Source organism: Telopea speciosissima, chromosome 1 (genome assembly GCF_018873765.1).
Source record: "Telopea speciosissima isolate NSW1024214 ecotype Mountain lineage chromosome 1, Tspe_v1, whole genome shotgun sequence".
Classification (NCBI taxonomy): domain Eukaryota; kingdom Viridiplantae; phylum Streptophyta; class Magnoliopsida; order Proteales; family Proteaceae; genus Telopea; species Telopea speciosissima.
In genome coordinates this window covers 16,284,853-16,303,702 of record NC_057916.1, presented here as the reverse complement: position 1 = coordinate 16,303,702, position 18,850 = coordinate 16,284,853, and the positions used below count along the sequence as shown (strand labels likewise).

The window sequence follows — 18,850 nt, the reverse complement described above, 5'->3', positions numbered from 1 at the left end:
TTATTCATAAATAAGCAAATACCCCCTATTTGAATCCAATAAAAATATTTAAAAATCAAATTCCAAAAGGATAAAAAGTCAATCCCCCAATTCAAGAACAAAAATTGGATTTTCGGCGGTAGGTGCAATTTTCAACTTTCTAATGCTAGGGTTTCTCTCAAATCTAAAAATTCCATAAATCTTAATATGGTAAAACATTACTAAAAACCAAAAGTGCGGTACTATGGGCTGCCACCGCATGCGCTAGCCGCATGCCCGTAGAGGCCCACGCGGACGCGGCTGGCCATGTTGGGCCTAGCGCATGGCCTCCTGAAGCATGGACGACATTTCATTGCCTTGGCATTTTTTTTTAAGGTGTTTTCCCTTAAGAGGCTACTGGAGTTAACCGGGGCCACTTTAGCCACAAGGGCGTAGCAAAATTATTTCCATAAATCAGCAACCCTAAATAATAAAGGCCAAAACACGAAAGGGTATCAGAGAAAATTGTGCAAATGGCACGGGGGCAAAGTGAAAATATGAGAAGTTCACGAGATTCTGATTCTCATGCTCAGATTGAACCACACAGGCTGTTATACCAATCGAATGGTGCAGAAGTGTGTCGGCCGCGTCAGATTCTCGCGTGCAATCTCCTATTCGTCGAGTGCACAGATGCATTGGTAAACGGCATCCCATTGAATGCTATTGGCTCTGCGAGATTCTGTTTTATGCTTTTTGGTTTGCTGCACAAAGAAGCGTGCCTACACGGTGTTTCACAAAGGCCGAGGTCTAAGTTGTTGGCTGCTTTACTGCAGTTCCAGTACGCCATGCACAACATCCTAGATTCCACTTCATTGGGTTTATCGCACCTGTCATTCAATTGTTTGTTGGATTCGAATCCGACGATCCTCAAGCAAAGCGCCAAAATCTTTGATATCTGAAGGCTGGAACTTCTGCCGACCTTGAGTGACGCGTGGATCGTTAACGACTAAGTAGTGACAGTCAAAGTTTCACGAAAAGGCCCTGAAAGGATAGTTTTGCCCCTAGAACTTAAAATGGCCATATCTTGGTCATTGTAGCTCGGATTTGGGTGTTCCAAATTGCAGTTTTCTCACAAAAAAGAGAGGAATCTGCTAGAATGAAGAGATAGAGCTCAAGTGTGCCCTAAAATCGTAGATCTGAAGTTCTTTGATGTTTTGATCATTTGGAGGATTGGATTCATATCCTTCAAGCTTGATCACGTCATTGAGGATTTCAAGAGCATGGTGGAGCTTGTGGTTGTTGCTGAGTGTCGAGAACTTCAAGTGGCTAGCCCACTTAGGTGATTTCTTCCCAACTATTACATTCTTAGCTTCTAGGTTATGGTGAATGTTATTGTAAATGCCTAGTTGATCTTAGTTGGGATTGGGGTTTTATTTTCAACCACTTTAATGCACCCTTTTGAGTTGTTACTCATAAGGTGTTTGATAAAAATCCTAGATGGACCTAGGTACTTATAGTTGGGGCTATGAGTGTTTGGGATACCTACCCTTCATCTTTGTACGATCAAGGACCGAAGCCATATCTGTTGTAGCAATGTTGGAGAGTATTGTGCAAATACAAAACCCAACTTGGGTATTGCACCGTGGATGTAGGCTTACTGCCGAACCACGTATATTTGTGTGTTGTGGTTTGTCTCTTGTATTTTGTGAAGTGTTGTGGTGTGTGCAAAGTGGGTGTGTTACTCCTGGTTGGCCTTACCAATCTTGGTGGAAGGCAGGGGTACACACAAACTGTAGCTGGCTAATGGGGTACCCCAGCCAATGGTGCTTATAGGTTACTTGAATCAGCCCCTGGCAGCCAATTGTGTGTGTGTGAGTTTGGTGGCCGTTAATTGGACTTGATTTTTGGGAACGAAATTTTGTGACTACTGATTCATCCCCCACCCCTCCTCAGTAGTGAAGCCTTATACAACACATATTTCTTTAGATCACTTCAAAAAAGCTTCCAAAGCATGTTGGAACCGCTTCCTCTAAAAGGCCGACCTTGTAGGAAAGGGAGGAAACAACATGTATATCAAACAGGAGCTCTAACACGGCGGACTATCCAAAGGTGGACACGGGTGGATAAAATAATTCAACACATGCCCGCTCCCAGGGGGACTCGATACCGTGACCCCTACCTGCTCTGATACCATGTTGGAACCGCTTCCTCTAAAAGGCCGACCTTGTAGGAATAGGAGGAAACAATAAGTATATCATACATGAGCTCTAACACGGCGGACTATCCAAAGGTGGACACGGGTGGATAAAATAATTCAACAAAAGCAAATGCCAAAAAAACATCAAAAATGAAATTCACTCCCTTGGCAATACGGGGTATGCAGTTTTAACTCAACTAGTTCATAGGAAGTATTAGCAGCCTAAAATGCATACCTGTGCATGAGAAGAATTTCTAACTCCAGAAAAGCCTTTTTCATACATGTAGTATGCAAATTAAGTTGTCATGTAGTCATAGTTACAAATAATGTGCTAAAAGAATGCAGCAGGTATGGAAGTCTCACACTGGACCCACCATTATGCTGTTAAATATGGACATTTATGCACCAACAGAAGATGGTGGAGGAAGAATAAGAGAAATTGTCCTGGATGCTATTTCAATCCTATGAGTAGCCATAGGGCGGGAAAGGGAAAAAAAAAAAGAATGGGTAAATAGACAGTTACTACATGAAATAACTGCTCCATTTACTGGTGGCCAAAGTCCCTTGTGAAGACCTTGGAACGATGGATGCGTAATTTTATTTGGTTTGATGATTTGGAATACTCCAAGAAAATTTCAGTCAAGTGGGATTCAGTTTGCATCCTGAAGCAAGGAGGGCTGGGGATTCGCAGATTGAGGGATATGAACAAGGCCAGCTGCTTTGTAAACTAGTGTGGCAGATCAAACATGGGGAGACAGCTATGGGGCGTTTTTTTCCAGGCCAGGTTCATTAATCGGGATGGCTCGCTATAAGCTAACTACAAATCTTCTTTTATTTGGCCAGGAATTAAAAGGCTGTGGAGTTTTGTTTCTGCCCAAGAAAGATGGCTGGTGGGGAATGGCCAAAAAACTTGTTTCTGGTATGATAGGTGGCTTGGTTCCTCTTCTATTGTTGAGCTTTTGAACCTAGAACCCTCTATTTTCCAGGGATACACCAGCCGTGTTTCGGACTTGATCCAAAACTCAGACTAACGCCTTCCCAAGTGGATTCTCTTTGTTTGAAAGATATTTTCGCCTCTATTCATGATGTAGCTCTTCCAACTTGGAGGACAAATGTGTCTGGTCTCTTTCTCCTTCAGGTGTATTTACAGTAAAATCCACTTGGAAGGCTATAAGAAAGAGAAATCCAAAAGTGGCCTGGTCCTCGATGGTTTGGCGCAAAGGTCTCCAACCCCGGCAATCAGTTTTTTGTTGGAGACTTCTCCATGGCAAGGTCCCAACTGATGATAATGTCAGAACCAGAGGAGTTTCATTGACTTCTAGATGTGATCTCTGCTTAAAAACAGAGGAATCCTTAAATCATTTATTTGTGGAGTGTGACTTTGCTCATTCAGTTTGGTCTTCCTTTGTCTCTGCTTTTAGTTTGGGGTGGCAGCATTATCCCTCTTTCTTTGAGGTGAGTAGGTGGTGGAAAAGAAAGGCCTCCACAATCTCTCTAAAGAAAGCTTGGTTAGCTGGCTTGGTTCTAATTCCATACTTTATATGGCTGGAGCAGAACTGTAGGCATTTTGAGGAGAAAAAGAAAAGCCATTCTCAGGTCTGGAACATGGCGAAGAAAGAACTAAGTGTTTTGTCATCATCTTTTACCCACCGTTTCTCCTCTATTGGGATCTCATGCTAGCTAGAAGTATCAATCTCCAGGTTCGTCCCCGCAGCCCCAAGTCCATGCTGGAAATTTCTGGGCTTCCCCTCCTCTGCCTTGGCTGAAACTCAATATAGATGGGTGTTCCCTGGGAAATCCAGGCAGAGCGGGCGCAGGTAGTGTTTTCCGTGATGCAAATGCCAATGTGCTATTCTCCTTCAGTGAATTCTTGGGCGTCAAAACTAATTTCAAGGTGGAGTTCTTGGCATTTGTTTCAGGCATAAAACACGCTAAGATGATGGGGGTATCTTACCTGTAGATCAAATGTGATTCAGCTGCTGTGTCAATCCTAGTATCTAAATTGAAAATACCATGGTTTGTCCGCCAGGAATGGTCTGCACTTCAATCCTATTTTGGATCTATCCAGTGGAAGATTACTCATTGCTTCAGGGAAGCAAACCTGGTGGCTGACTTCCTAGCTAAATCAGCGGCAAAGTTGAGGATCTCCTCGGTGATGATTGATTTTCCTTCCTCGACCAAGGATGAGTTGTTAGCAAGGTTCAAAATCTCGCGAAATTTCGGCGATATTTCGCCAATTTTGTATATCTCGAGCTGTCCGAGATACGATACCAATCCGAAATGGAAAAATACCATATTTCGACGATATCTCGTGAGATATCGACGAAATATCGTGGACTCACGATATATCGCGAGTTATTGAAAAAGTCACTAAAAGTGTCACGTGCAATATTTCGAATATTTCGGAAATTTCGGTCATCTCGTTTCGGAAATTTCGGAAATCTCGGTAATTTCGGTCATCTCGTTTCGGAAATTTCGGAAATCTCGGTAATTTCGGTAATCTCGTTTCGAAAATTTCGGAAATCTCAGGCATTTTGGCATTTTACACCCACAGAAAAATACCATATTTCTCTAGGAAATTTCGGTCAGACCGAAACACCGAAACGAAACGAGATTTAGTACCAATGAGTTGATGCCCAATGTAGACCGAAATATTGATTTATTTAGTTTTTTATTGTCAGCATTAGCAAATTTTCTCTAATGTGGATGGCAATGTCAAAGGTGGGAGTAGGAATATTTCGCTACTCATTCTATTTGTGTCTGGCTTAGCCCAGTTTTCCTATTTTTCTTTCTACTGTATTTTTTCCTTTAATACAAATGATCCTTTAGCAAATAAAGGCAGTTACTACATTTTAGAGATCAAAGAATTTTCCTCTCTTCTCCTTTTCTTTTTCTTTTTTTGTCAGCTAAAAATCCTGCATCCAATTATAATGGACAAGATATTGCAATAGGATATAAAATCCAGATGACAAAAAAATACAGTAAACTAGAGAATGGCAGTTTTCAATTAAGGATCAAAGAGATCTGACCAGCAAAAATGATCACTGCGGCAGAAAACTTTCTCTCTCAAGTTTTATGACATAATTCTCATAAAAGAATATTACATTGGAGAGCACAAACGATAAAGAGATCCAACAGAGCAACTCAACAAGTCCGGTGTCTGATGCATTTTACTTATTGAATAAAAAAAGAAACAAGGGTAAAGGGGGAAAAGGTGATGTTGGAGCATACCTGTAGCCTATGTGACACTGATAATCATGTTGTATTGAGGAGAGCATGATTATGATAGAAGTAAACCAGTATACAAGTACACAAAACCAAGAACAACATATCCAAAACCTCCTTGACATTTATTCATAAGCTGCTTTTCTCAGAACTGAGGAAATATATTTACTGCTCTCATCTTATACAGGACTTGCATATATAAAAATTGAAACTGCCTGAAGAAAGGCTCCAGACCTCCTAGCAACAAGACATTTAACTTCCCAGGTTACATTGCTTTCCATCAGATTTCTTCACACCATTTTTATGACCCAAAGTTTATACCTATTTATGTACAGATATACAAGACAAGGACCAATCAAATCTGCATCAGAAAGGTGCTTGCAAAGCTTGAGATAAGGTTCAACCTTTCCTGACTGCTGGATCCTTTTCCTTTGACCCTGCAGTACAGCTACTCTGTCCAACCGTTCAGGATAGAAGCCCAAATCAAGCATCTTTATTATTGTTTCAGAAGCATCCTCAAAATGCCCGCCTTTGATGTAACCTCTCAACAACCATGATAAGGTTTTCTTCCAACGCAATGAGCTTGTAACCTCCAGTCCGGTCAGCAACCGTGCTACAGCACTAACCTCCTTTTGGGAAGCACAGATAGCTAAGACAATGTCATAAAACACTCGGTCAGCTTCCTTCCCCACAAGCTTCATTTCCCACAACTGCTTTTCAGCTTCAAGTCCTCGGCCAGCACAAATGTACATCGCAAGGAGCTTCTCATGAACCGCCCCAGAAAATGAAGAGCTTCCCTCTTGAATCACCCAGTTGGACAAGCAGAGACCCTCTCCTAGAATATCTGACTGATACTTTTCAATAAGTTCGACATTTTCTACATCAATTTCAGCTATTAGACCAGTCTTTACAAAACCTTTTAACTTCCGTACAGCTTTTGAGAACTCATTAAGCTCTTTAACCACCGCTGTCATTGCAATTAGGTAGCTGTAGATCTCTGGCTTCAATCCACTCTCTCTGAAGTCAATCACCAATTTAATTGCACCACAGTAGTCTCCTTCCACCTGGGAGCAGACAGGGGCAGATAATAAAGCATACATTCAAAATAAAACCTGAACTCATAAAATTGCAACAATGGATCGTTTAAAAATGAAAAAAGAAACTGTACAATGTATCATTGACTGACTATCATGCTAGAGGAATCTTTTTTTTTCTTTTTTTTTTGGGGGGGGGGGGTGAAGGTGTTAGGTTCAGAAAGAAAGCTATAATATATTAGTAAATAGTAATATTTTATTCACTTTTCATTTCCAAAACAGGATTTAAATATGCCACCACAGTAATGGTAATGGCAAGAAAATTTTCATCTGTTCAGTCAGTTCAGTCCAATATGAATTGAGAAATTTTCATATTTATATGCAATGGAATTAACAGATTACTTTCCACTGTCATTCCCTTATGTAGGATTAGGTCAATGATGTCTAACCTACAGTAGGATCATAGGTACTGACAAACAGTAGGGTTTAACCAGTGGTTCCAGCAACACCTTCTCAAGGAATTCAGTCAATTACCAAGCTACTCATGTAACCCTTAATACACCAAACAATCTAGGGTCAGAAACACAATGCTAAGTGTTAATCAATTCCAGAAAATAGACAGTACTCAGCCTGTACTGTCGACAGAACACCAAGGTGGATCAAATTACAGAATTAGTATCTCAGAAATAGCAATTGACAGATCTGACGGACCAGGCCTTCCAGTCGAAGGTAGCCTTGTTGAGGAAAAGAACTCCTGAGATTTTCAGCCTAAACTGATGGCTGATTAAAGAACTACGGAAGGAACTCAGAATTAGAAGGTTAAGAATCAAAATAGCAACTAATGAACATCACTAACTCAACCATGTGATGATCTCCAAGCTGTAATCAAAGGGAGATTGTATGGAATGTATATGGCTGACAAAATATTGCAACAGGTTGATGGTTGGATCTGCAGTTCTTGGGATTTGAAGACCTCAGAAAGGGAAAACCAGGGACGTAGAAACGCAGGGTATAATCTTGTCTTCTCCAACCAGCCACTGATGAAGCAGCAACATTTCACTTTTCTAAGAACCAAACAATATTCCAGCAGCAACAATAGGTCTTCGAATATGTTTCAGATGTTGAGTATAACACAGAACAGGAAATAGAAATTGAAGAATAAACAGAAAATAGAGAATATGGGATAGATAAGGGGAATAGGGTGGATCGAGCCTCTCACTCTCTCCTAGGCATCTCACCTACTCAAAAGGCCTCCCACCTCACTGTATCTCATAGCAGTACATTGCGCAAAGCAAAACATTCAATTAACTTTATTCAATCGTTAGCCTAATGTCAAGCCCCTTCTCTTTATTTCTATTGATGCATGGATTACAAAATACAAGTAATGAAACTAGAAAGTCTCTCAAGTCTAACTTAGTCTAGACCAACTAAAAGGAAATAAAGGACTGAAATAGAAACTTCTAAATTAAAGCTAAGCCAACTATCCAAATCTGAAATTAGAAACTAAGAAAAAATAGAAAGTAGATGATATGCTGGATTATTTCTTCTCCATACAATCTAGTTTCGAGCCCCACAGGATCTTATAGAGGCATTCCTAAACAAGGTAATATGGACTGTGACACTGTTCACATGAACACTAACGTGAACAGTGTTTTGGTCTTCAATTAAACCTCCACCAGCTGCCATGGATCCACTCGAAACCTAAGAACATCTCCTTCAGCTGCTGGCTTGATATGGATGAATTAGGACCAAATATAGCAGCCCCAATTTATGGGCCAAGTTGTGAACCAGTTTTGGAGCCCCAATTGAGAAATTGGACTACATCATTCCCCTTACTAAACCATGCTCTTTATATTTACAAACATAAAGCAAACCCCCCATGATCTCTACTGTTCTACAAAGTTGGATTCTTTGTTTTGATGAATTTTGAAAGTAACTGTTTGGTTCAAAATATTTTCCACGTAACTAACATTTCTCCCTGATGTATGTATCACGTAAGCAATTATATGTAGCTATTAATACCTTTAGGTTGAGGGCGGATCTCAGCGCAACGGTAAGGTTGCTTCATTGCAACCAAGTGGCCGCAGGTTCGAGTCGGGAAACAGACTCTCCGCAAAGCGGGGGGGGAGGGGGGTAAAGGCGTAAGGCTGAGTACATTATGACCCTCCCCAGACCACACAGTGGAGGGAGCCTCGTGCATTGGGTACACCCTTGTTGTATGATTAATACCTTTAAAATTAGAGCCTATAATGCAATTTGTTAAAGTTCTGCTTCGCAAACATGAAAAGGAAGTAATATAAAGTTAACCCTGAAAGCCTGAAATCATAACAAGCAATTATGAACTTAACACAGTAGAAAACAGAAAAGACGCAAAATAAAAAGCAACAGGCCCATTACAGATTGATTTTTTTTTCCCCTGTTCTCCTGTGGTAAACTTTGACATAGCAAGAAATCATCTCCTTGACAGGAACATGTAAATCTCAGGAAAATATGATGGAACTATTTTCTTTCTAATTGTCATCATTAGAACTAAAACAATACTAGAATTCAAATATAAATGCATAAAAGTAGAGGCAGATAAAATTATAATTAACAGCAGCTTACCATCATCCTCCAAGCAAGGTACCCAGTTGGGCCTCCTTTCTCACCGTCCCCTTCCTCCGCGGTATAAGCGATTCCCCGTCTCAGAACCTCTTTGACAAACAAAACTGCTCTCTGCTTCTTGCCCATCTCCCAATACAAAGAAATGACTTTCTCAATCATACTAAAACTCGGTTTCAACCCAACGCAGTCCATGTCCACAAGAAGATCAACTACATCTCCAACATCATGCTCACCTTCGATTAACTTCTTGACCCAACCACACATGAGCGAGACCATGAGCTCCATGGTCTCCTTGTCGACACGGTTTTCCTTTTGAAGCCACTCAAACACCTCCAGTGCACACCACGAATCCCTCCCCTCTTGAGAGAAGTACACGAGGACCAACTGCAACTCCCGGGGGGAAAGCCGGTGATTCATCTCCTCAAGAACATCGGCTGGCTCTCTAACCATCCGTTCCAATTCCTCAATCGCCTCAAAAAATCCCTCACTCATTTCATCTTCGTCGTCACTCGTCAAGAACTGGCCAATTTCAACTGACCCAAACACCCTGAATTCCCCAGTTCCATGCCTCCCCAGATGACCAAGAAAGCTCAGACCTTTCTCTTTGCATATCCTGGTAGAAAACCTAGAGCAAAAGTGCACCGAAGCCCAACCTCTAGAACTAAAAGAAGGAAACGAACAAATATTATTCCGCCGAAGTGAATGACAAGAAGGAGAAAAAGGAAAGGCCAAGTGGATTAGAGAAGCTAAACCATCAGCAACAGCAACAGCCATCAGTTTCGGCTTTCCTCTTCTACCTCCGCCAGAAATTGAACTGGATTTCAGTTCTAGAACTCACATGGAGAATGACGAAAGCACTAAGGAAGGAAGAACCCATGAATGAAAACTGCCCAGAAAAAGACTGACCCTGTAATGGTTCGGTCGAGCAGCGAAGTGCCTATCCCGAAGAGTCGAATTTGTTGACAATTTTCTGTTGGTCAGTCCTTTTCTACAAAGGACAGAAGACAGCAATGGCGGTCCTTCGCCACCAACAGAAGCCAACGACAGAATTTCACTGAGAATTAGATATAAAATATGTGATCACCGAAGTGTTTTGTGCCGAGTAGAAGAAACAGAGACGTGGCCACAATTCGTATGAGATTCGAATCCAACGGTTCTGTAGAGACATGCAAAACCAAAATTACCTCTGACCCCCCTCCTCACCTCCTGTAGTCCCCTTCACCTAGCCCAGCTCCGGCCCACCCCACCTCTTCCCCACTCCCTATCTTCAGTGCTGATCATTATATTCCCCGAGAAGAACAAGAGGTGGTAGGATGCATCAAGTCTATTGCAAAGCGGATTGCTTCCAATCATTTTACAAGTTTTGCATCCTTTAGAGCATCAGTGTAAGCATTCAGAATTTCAGATCAAATCGTTAGAGAGCATATGAAACTCTTTCATTTTGTCTTTCACCTGAGTGAGGAGGATAAACCGAATGAGGGATCTAAGATCTAACATTCCTCCTACTACGTCGCAATTCTAGAAGGTCCAGTCTATACTCTATTGTGGGTGAATCTACTAGGTTGTCTACGGGAATAGGCGGTTCTTGGTCATTAGACACTTCTTTTATGACCACGAGATTAGATTCGGTTCAAAAACAATAAATAGTCTTGAAGTATAATAAAAGACATAACCATCAGAAACAAGTTTCGAAAATGAAATAATGTTTATCTTAAATGAAGGGACATAATAACAGTATTTTAAAACTAATACTGATGAATGAAACTCTAATATAAAAGTCCTTATTACAACCATCACCATGGTTTCATCTCCAGTGCCTATTATGAGATGTACTTCATTCATGTCCAATCTTCTCATCGGCTTGAACACTTGCAATACATGGCAAAATGTAGGTGGTAAATCCAGAGTCCACCAACCATGAGTTAGATGGTTCGACTAATAAAAGATAAATATACCTTCTTTGTCTTTTTCCTTTTCATCCGGCTTTTTCTAAGAGATACCAAATACGCACAACAATTCCATTTTTAATGACCGTCCTTGTTATAATATAAATACTTTCTTTTATCTGTTTTATTTTCTTATCTATTCCCTTAATCTTGGTCTTAAGTTCTTTCCTACTATACATCTGATAGGCTTGTCTTGAAGCCAATTAAAATAAAAAACACTAAAAATTAAACTTTAATCTAAATAATGTTTAACCGAAAAATATTGAATAATCAAATCACTATGTGCTCAACAAGTGATTTTGGATGAAAGAACGAGGCTCTGATACCAATTATTTGACGAAAAATAATTGTGCATCGAAATAATCGAATCAGATATCTCTCGCGTTGTAAATCAACGGAAAGGAAAACATGCTACCTTAGAACTCAGCAAATGAAGCTTCTCCTCCTGATAATAGCTCTTCCACACCCGAGCAACGTATGTAATTGATCATTGCAACACTTTAAATGGATTGGAAACTCCAAAGATGCACACATTTTTCTCCCACTTTGGGGTTTCTCAAACCCAATTCTCAAACCACAGAAGGGAAAAAGAGATAACGATGGAGGGGGGAAGGACGGTTAGGGCATAGCGTACATGCCTCCCTCTCTCCCTTTTTCTAAATAATAAATCACAAGATTTGGGTTGCCAAGTTTTGTGTGTAGTTGGGATTCCATAACCCCAATATTGCCTAGTGTCAATCTCTTAAACAGTTTCCTATTCAAGCATGCTACTAAAGAGAGGGAAGGGCATAGCGTGCACGCCTCCCTTTCTCTTAAATAATAAATCACAAGATTTGGGTTGCCAAGTTTTGTGTGCAGTTGGGATTCCATAAACCCAATCTTGCCCAGTGTCAATCTCTTAGACAGTTTCACTTTTTTGTTTGACTTAAAATAACACCGTTACTGTAGAGGGGGACGGATGAGTATTTTCAAATAAGAGGGGGTGACTTGAGTATCGTTCCATTTTCAAGGGGTGTTTCGTAAATTACCCAACAACAACCCAGCCTTATCCCAACTAAATGGGATCGGCTACATGGATCCTTTAAAAAACAATGGAAAGTGGGAAAAACAGAGGTTCTCAAAGAAGGAAAGTAAGAGAAACTTAAAAGAAATTGGATAAGCAAAATGGAAAGTAAAAGATGTAAGTAAGAGAAAAGAGGTTAGTCTAGTAAATCAGGAAAATCTCAGCTACATAAAAGATTTAATTGCCTAATATAATTTATATTGCCACATCTTTAATCCAATTATAGATATTGTATGATAATAACTTTCTAGATAAATTAAACAGCTTTCTCCCCATAAAAGTAGATATTCACAATTAATCTCATTAATTAAAATTAGAATCTCTGCTTAACAATATCATATAGTGAGCTATAGGGCATATATAAAATTACTGTCAACCCCAAATTCACTGTACATGTTTGCATTAAGATTCTACGATTGTTATCAGGTTTTGAATACATTTTTTAAATAATAATATTAATACAAAATATTTTTGTAAACATTTTACAAAACACAACATTGATTTAGGTTTTTGTCTAATCATATATTAACACTCTCTCTCCTTAATATTCCTAAATTAAAGCAGTGGATTCCGTGTTGAGCGTCACTTTCGTTCAAGATACGACACCACAAATCTAGTACACCATATGTAGTCTGAGGGACATCAACCATTGATGCACCAAAAACCGTGATGTGTTAACGCAACGACAATGACTTCTCACATCAAAGGGCTAACCAAATTCTACATAAGAAAAATCTCGTTCCTCAACAACTAATAGTAACACATGCTATTACCAAAAAAAAATATAAAAAATAGTAACACATGCAAGATTCTCACATGATCCAATTCAATACACATACTGTATGCATACTCTCATCTATGCCCCTGGAATCAGCGTTTCTAGAAGCACATGACATGAGTACTATTTGAATAAGGTGTCTTATCCCTAGTAAAAAATGTTTTAGGTACAAACTTAATGACAACCATAGCCTATTAATAATATGTCACGCATATAAATGATCAAATTAATTCCACTAATTAAAATCCAGAATTAATGGACACATAATTCCAATAACACCAAACATTGCTAAGTAATGGATACCCACATGAATGTTTCTACTTTTTATTACTTTTTTCATACATCGACAAGGTGTAAGTTTGGCCTTGTCGGCCCGAGCCTGCCGTGACCCCGAACAGGGTATGGGCTAGATTTTTCAACCCTGAGGGCAAGTTAGGGGTGAAATTTTCAGGCCTTGGGTCAGGGTTGGGCTGGGCCAGGGTTGAGACCTCTGGCTAAGCCTAGCCCGGCCCGATCCTATGTTAGGTTAAGCATTACAGTTTATTGTTTACATTTTTGCGATTTTTGTGTAGTATTTAATTATCTATTGGTTTATCAAAAAAAGACAAATGCATAGGACAATGTAAATGCCAAAAATGCAGGGCAAGTCAGGGCCAACCAGGCCCTAGCAAAAATAAGGGTAAATTAGGGCCAAGTGGCCAACCCATCCCTTGGCAAAAATCAGGGCCAACTTGGCTCAATCAGGGACGGATTGGACTGAGATTGTAAAATCACCCCTAATGTCGTTCTTCATTTTGCAGGGCAAGGTGAGGGGGTGCAACGGCGACAACATGATTCATTGCGATATGCAAAGAAAATGTTCTATGGAGAAAGAAGAAGATGATGATGATGGGTCCCACTTTTGTTAATAAAATGGAAGTAAACAACAATGATATTTTAAGATTAAGGGAAGCAGCTTTCTGTCCGGCAGTGGCCTACGCCAGTCATCCCATGTGTCTATCTCTCTCCTCATCAAAACAAGGGGCAGAGATGTCTTTTAATATGAGAAGGAAAGATAGACTCATAGGAGTTTTTTTTCCCAGACAGAATTCTTTTTTCCTATAAATAGCATGGGAGAAGGGAAGGGTAGATAAGTAAGAGTACGGATCCTCTAATTCCACCTGCCCCTACTTTCGTGTGCGCCCTACACACAACGGGGCACGCAAAGACCGCCTTACCCCTACCCGAGCAGGGATAAGGTAGTCTTTGCGCACCTCATTGTGTGTAGGGCGCACACGGAAATAGGGACAGGTGGAAGTAGAGGATTTCGATTCGGTAAGTATTGGTTGGTGAGAAAATTTTCTCCTCGTGGAATAATGGATAGCATTAAATTTACTTGTAGCGTGGGACCCACTTATGTACGGATATGGGTCCTATGGGTCTGGGAGATCTCAGCCGTCCCAAATACTAAAATTCCAATCGTGTAATCTTAGCTCAACGTTCCTTTCAACTGATCTAACGTAAAGCAGGTGTGGACAAGACAAACCGTAACAACTGCATCAACAGATTTTAGCCAGAGAAGAAAGAGAGAGAACCAACCAATCGGAATTCGTAGATTAGAGCAGAAAAGATGAGGTTTCCCTCCTTCTTTGCCACATTTGTTCCCTTAAAAAAAACTTCTCCCCTATTTCCGCAATCAGCAATTCCACACCGCATATACGGATATACCCTCAAGGCTTCCAGCATCTCTTATTATGCCCATTAATTAATTTGTTTAAATATTCATAAAAATAGCAAAAAAAAAAAAAAAATAAAAAAATATTACGAATTGTCTCCCTCTCTTCTCTATATCTCTCTTCTATTGACTTCAGTTTGAGCTCTCTTCTGTTAGCTTTCTTCATCCTCTTCTCTTTCTCTCTCTCTCTCTCTCTCTCTCTCTCTCCAGCCATTCTACGCTAGCCAGCGCATGGCGTGCAACACTCCTATCCTGCACCATCACCTCCACCACCATCTCTACTTCCATCCCTTATCGTCTTCTGCTGCTTCTCAGTCTATCTCTCTAAGCTCCGGCAATGCTCATCCCACTACAATCTGTCTCAGAAGAGACCTTACCTCTTTCTCCTTCTTTTCTTCAAGCTCTTCTTCTTATCCTTCGTATTATTCTGCGAGGCGCGTTTCTACAGCTCCAGTTGAATCGGCCTCTGTTCCAGAAGACTTCGATTTCCAGAAGGAAATTGCACGTCTTCAAGACCTTCGGTCCAGGCTTTCGCGTGCTAAGAACTTGAGAGAGAAGCTCGGGGTGATTGACTCTGATTCCAGGGTGAAGGATTTCTTTGGCACTAGGGTTTTGGCTTCTTTCAATGGGCTTGACCTCTCTGAGCTGTTTCTGCTCAAGTGTTTAGTTGCCGCTGGCCAAGAACACATTTTCGGTTCTGAGTTTGATTCCGTAGAGAATGAATTCGAGTCGGTGAAGGGCTCCTTGAAGTCTACGCTGTATGTTTTGGCGGATATGATTGAGAATTGGGATGTTAAGAATGATGGTGTTGAAGAAACAAAATGTAGGAGTGTTGAAAGATTTCCTGCACCGTTGAAGAAGCTTCTGCGGACCTTGCAAGAAATTGAACAGTTTTACGACTGCATTGGAGGAATTGTCGGGTAAATTGGTCTCTACACATGCATCATAAGTTTGAATTCCTTGGAATTTTTTTTTAATTACACAATAACGGCCTACCCAGTGCATTTGAATGCTTAATTCTCATTAACACATATTGCAAATTGGAAAGAAAAAGTGTATCTCTTGCATTTAATCTTGTTGCAGCTTCTCTCAGACTAATTCACTTGTTTAGTGGGGTTCAGGCTTATTGCATTTACTCTTTCACATATCCATCGCAGATATCAGATAACGGTATTGGAGCTCCTATCCTCTTCATCATCGGAAATGCAGTCCATGAGCTTGTCTCAGCACCTAAATGAGGGAGGGAAATACCAGTTCCAAGAAATTCATGTTCCTAGAGGACTGGATCTTTCTCGGGATACTGAATATGCATCTCAAGCTGCTCTATGGGGGATTGAGGTAGCTTAATAATTGAAAATTTTATATCTTGCACGCAGAGAGCTTTCATTATTTATTTATCTTCCAATCTGGATGTGTGGAGGTGTTTACATAATAATCATGGTTAAGATTCCATTGTTGACAGGGTTTGCCAGAACTGGGTGAAATTTATCCTTTGGGAGGTTCTGGGGATAGACTTGGTTTGGTTGACCCTCATACAGGTGAATGTCTTCCTGCCGCCATGCTTCCATACTGTGGACGGACCTTATTGGAAGGTCTCATAAGAGATCTTCAGGTATAAGATCCCTGTTTGTTAATACTGTCGCAATTATTCTTCCTTGTGATGAGAATTCAACCCCACAAGATTTGGGATCATTAACTATTGATATTAATTGTACTTGATTGCATTTAAAATGATATTTATCAACCTCTCACTGTGACCAGGCTAGGGAGTTTCTTTACTTCAAAATCTATGGAAAACAATGTATCACCCCTGTTGCAATAATGACAAGTTCAGCGAAGAACAATCATGAGCTCGTTACTTCTTTATGTGAAAGACTAATGTGGTTTGGAAGAGGTCGAATAAGTTTTCAATTTTTTGAACAGGTTTGATGGGAATATGAGGTCACTTTGTCTTTTCTCCTTAATTAAGAATCAATATTAATTACTTTATCTGTCATACAAATAAAGATATGCTCTCGGTGTTTTGTTTGAGTACTTCCAGCCACTTGTTCCAGCTGTGAGTGCAGAAGATGGCCAATGGTTAGTTAGCGAACCTTTCAGTCCAGTATGCAAACCTGGGGGCCATGGTGTAATATGGAAACTTGCATATGACAAAGGAATTTTCCAGTGGTTTGTTGATCATGGAAGAAGGGGTGCAACCGTCCGCCAAGTCAGGTTATCATTAGATAGTCTATTTCTGATATGATATTCCTCTTTTCCCCTCTCTGGGCTTCTGGAGATTTTGTTGGGCCGTGACCATAGATTATGGAGTATGACACTAATATGTGGTGACTTTGCAGTAATGTTGTAGCTGCTACAGATTTGACTCTTTTATCATTAGCAGGGATAGGTCTCCACAATAAAAAGGTAAGCAGTTTTCTTCTATTCTAGAACTGTTTGGCCCCTCCCCCTTTTTGTTAGCTGTGACTGTATGGAATAAAAAGATATGAAGTTGTAAAAGAAGTATTGGACCCTTACTTTTAACAAAAAATGTGGTGAGAAAAGATATTTATTGGTCTGAAGGTCCAGCAAAAAGTAAGCATAAAGAACTGAGGATTGAAGGCAAGTACATGAAACTAAGGAGTCTTAGGACTTTGTTGATGAAAATGGATGAGTTTAGAGCATGTCTGTATGTGGTTGATGTCATGTTCACATTCTAGGTTAAGGAAACTGGCAAAGAGTAGGGTTTAGAGGGGTTTACAGGATGTGTAATTGTAGATTTAATAAGAACCTAACCAAAGTGCCACAATGGATTGAGGTAAGGACCAAAGGAGAGGTTTTGACAGGTTTGAAGAATCTCTCTTGTTTGTACTTTGTACTAGTAAGTTCAAGCCCTATGCTGGTCCAAAGTATTATGGATGGACTACGGTCTGGTGGGATTGCATTTAGAGTTGAAAATTGATTGTAGAAAATAGTGCATTACTGTTGGATGGCTTTCAAAATGTTCTTTTATGAATGAGCATGTCAAACATCTTGCCTACCACACGGACTAAGGTCTGGTGGGATTGCATTTGGAGTTGAAAATTGATTGTAGAAAATAGTGCATTACTGTTGGATGGCTTTCAAAATGTTCTTTTATGGATGAGCATGTCAACCATGTTGCCTACCACATGGCAAGGAATTAACTGGGTTGCAGGCATGCTGCCATCTTTCCTTAGACGTTGAAAGGGGTTCTTGAGCAGCCACTGTCAATCACAATATTGTGTATCAGGTATTATGTGAAATGTGGGGGACAAATAGCAAGACTAACTTGTGTTGATTGTCTTGTGGGATACAAACTTCTCTTGGTTGCTTACATCTTTGCAACAGCAAGTTAACCTTAGTGATAAATCACAGCGAAGACAAGGGTCTAAACAGGTGTAAATCTTGCTTCTTTGAAGAAGATTGAAATCTCTGAAGATTGGGGCTACTCACTCTGATTCTCACTCTTCTGGCTGTTTTGAGGAGTGTGCTTTACTGTAGCCTTTGTGCTTGTTGCCTGGGTATGATTTTTCTTCCACAGAAGGGGTATATGTAGTTCACATGTCCTTTGCTTAAAGAGCAGAAGTGCTTGAGCTTGTAGAGTGCCTTCATCTGAGTGTGTTCATAATACTGAAAAGTCTGAAGGGATATTAAACCTATCAATAAGCTTGCTTACAAATGTAAGTGCCTTCCTTCAGTTGTGTTGTCATGGAGAGTTCTGAAGTTCACCCATATCAACTGGGTTTTAATGGTTTAAGAGAACTCTGTTTGGTGGCCTGTGGGTACTTCTTGCAGGCTTGTATCTTAGGCCTTAGCAGGCCCTACATATTCATTTAAGAATAAAGAATTGGGATTGGGTACTTTGGACATTCAAATGGTATGTTGCATGAGTCTTATGTGATTAATAATGTGGATGGACACCAATGAGGGAAACTAAAGCAGTACAACTGCGACAAATTAGATTAAGATCTAATATTAAAAATTCATTCCTTGTGAAAATCACCTTGAGTAATTCTTGGGAGGGAATCTTTAGTACAGATTATACCAACGTTTCTTTGTGCTTGTTCTGTCCAGACATTGTTTTTCTGTTCATTGGCCAATCTGAAAATAGTTTGTACTTATATCTCAAGTAGGTTTCCTATTAATTTTATTGCCACCATTGATCAGGCATATATTAATTCTCCATAATTGTTAATATCTTCTCTATTTTCATCTTTACGGTCTTATGATGATTTAAAATGTCAGTATTTGTCTAGTTTTGAAGCTTAGCAGTTTACGATCTTGGTAACCTTGTAATGTTATTCCCTTTCTCTTGGGAAAAAGAGGATGTT

At 40.1% G+C, this 18,850-nt stretch overlaps 2 protein-coding genes across 2 annotated transcripts in view; one reads left to right on the top strand and one right to left on the bottom strand.

Annotated features, from left to right (window-relative positions):
• Positions 1-5,413: 5,413 nt before the first annotated feature.
• LOC122641596 (pentatricopeptide repeat-containing protein At2g30100, chloroplastic) lies at positions 5,414-10,051 on the bottom strand. The gene is made up of 2 exons (XM_043834887.1): positions 9,019-10,051; positions 5,414-6,444 (listed from the first exon to the last, which is right to left on the bottom strand). Exons 1-2 carry the CDS (start codon positions 9,790-9,792, stop codon positions 5,671-5,673), a joined length of 1,548 nt encoding a protein of 515 aa, XP_043690822.1. The 5' UTR covers positions 9,793-10,051; the 3' UTR covers positions 5,414-5,670.
• Positions 10,052-14,707: 4,656 nt separating this feature from the next.
• The window catches only part of LOC122639775 (UTP--glucose-1-phosphate uridylyltransferase 3, chloroplastic), a 29,180-nt gene continuing 25,037 nt past the window's right edge, over positions 14,708-18,850 (top strand). Inside the window, exons 1-6 of the mRNA XM_043832734.1 lie at positions 14,708-15,439; positions 15,677-15,857; positions 15,982-16,131; positions 16,281-16,442; positions 16,561-16,733; positions 16,859-16,925. Coding sequence (XP_043688669.1) covers positions 14,751-15,439; positions 15,677-15,857; positions 15,982-16,131; positions 16,281-16,442; positions 16,561-16,733; positions 16,859-16,925 — 1,422 coding nt within the window. The 5' untranslated portion in view covers positions 14,708-14,750. The remainder of the gene's footprint in view (positions 15,440-15,676; positions 15,858-15,981; positions 16,132-16,280; positions 16,443-16,560; positions 16,734-16,858; positions 16,926-18,850) is intronic.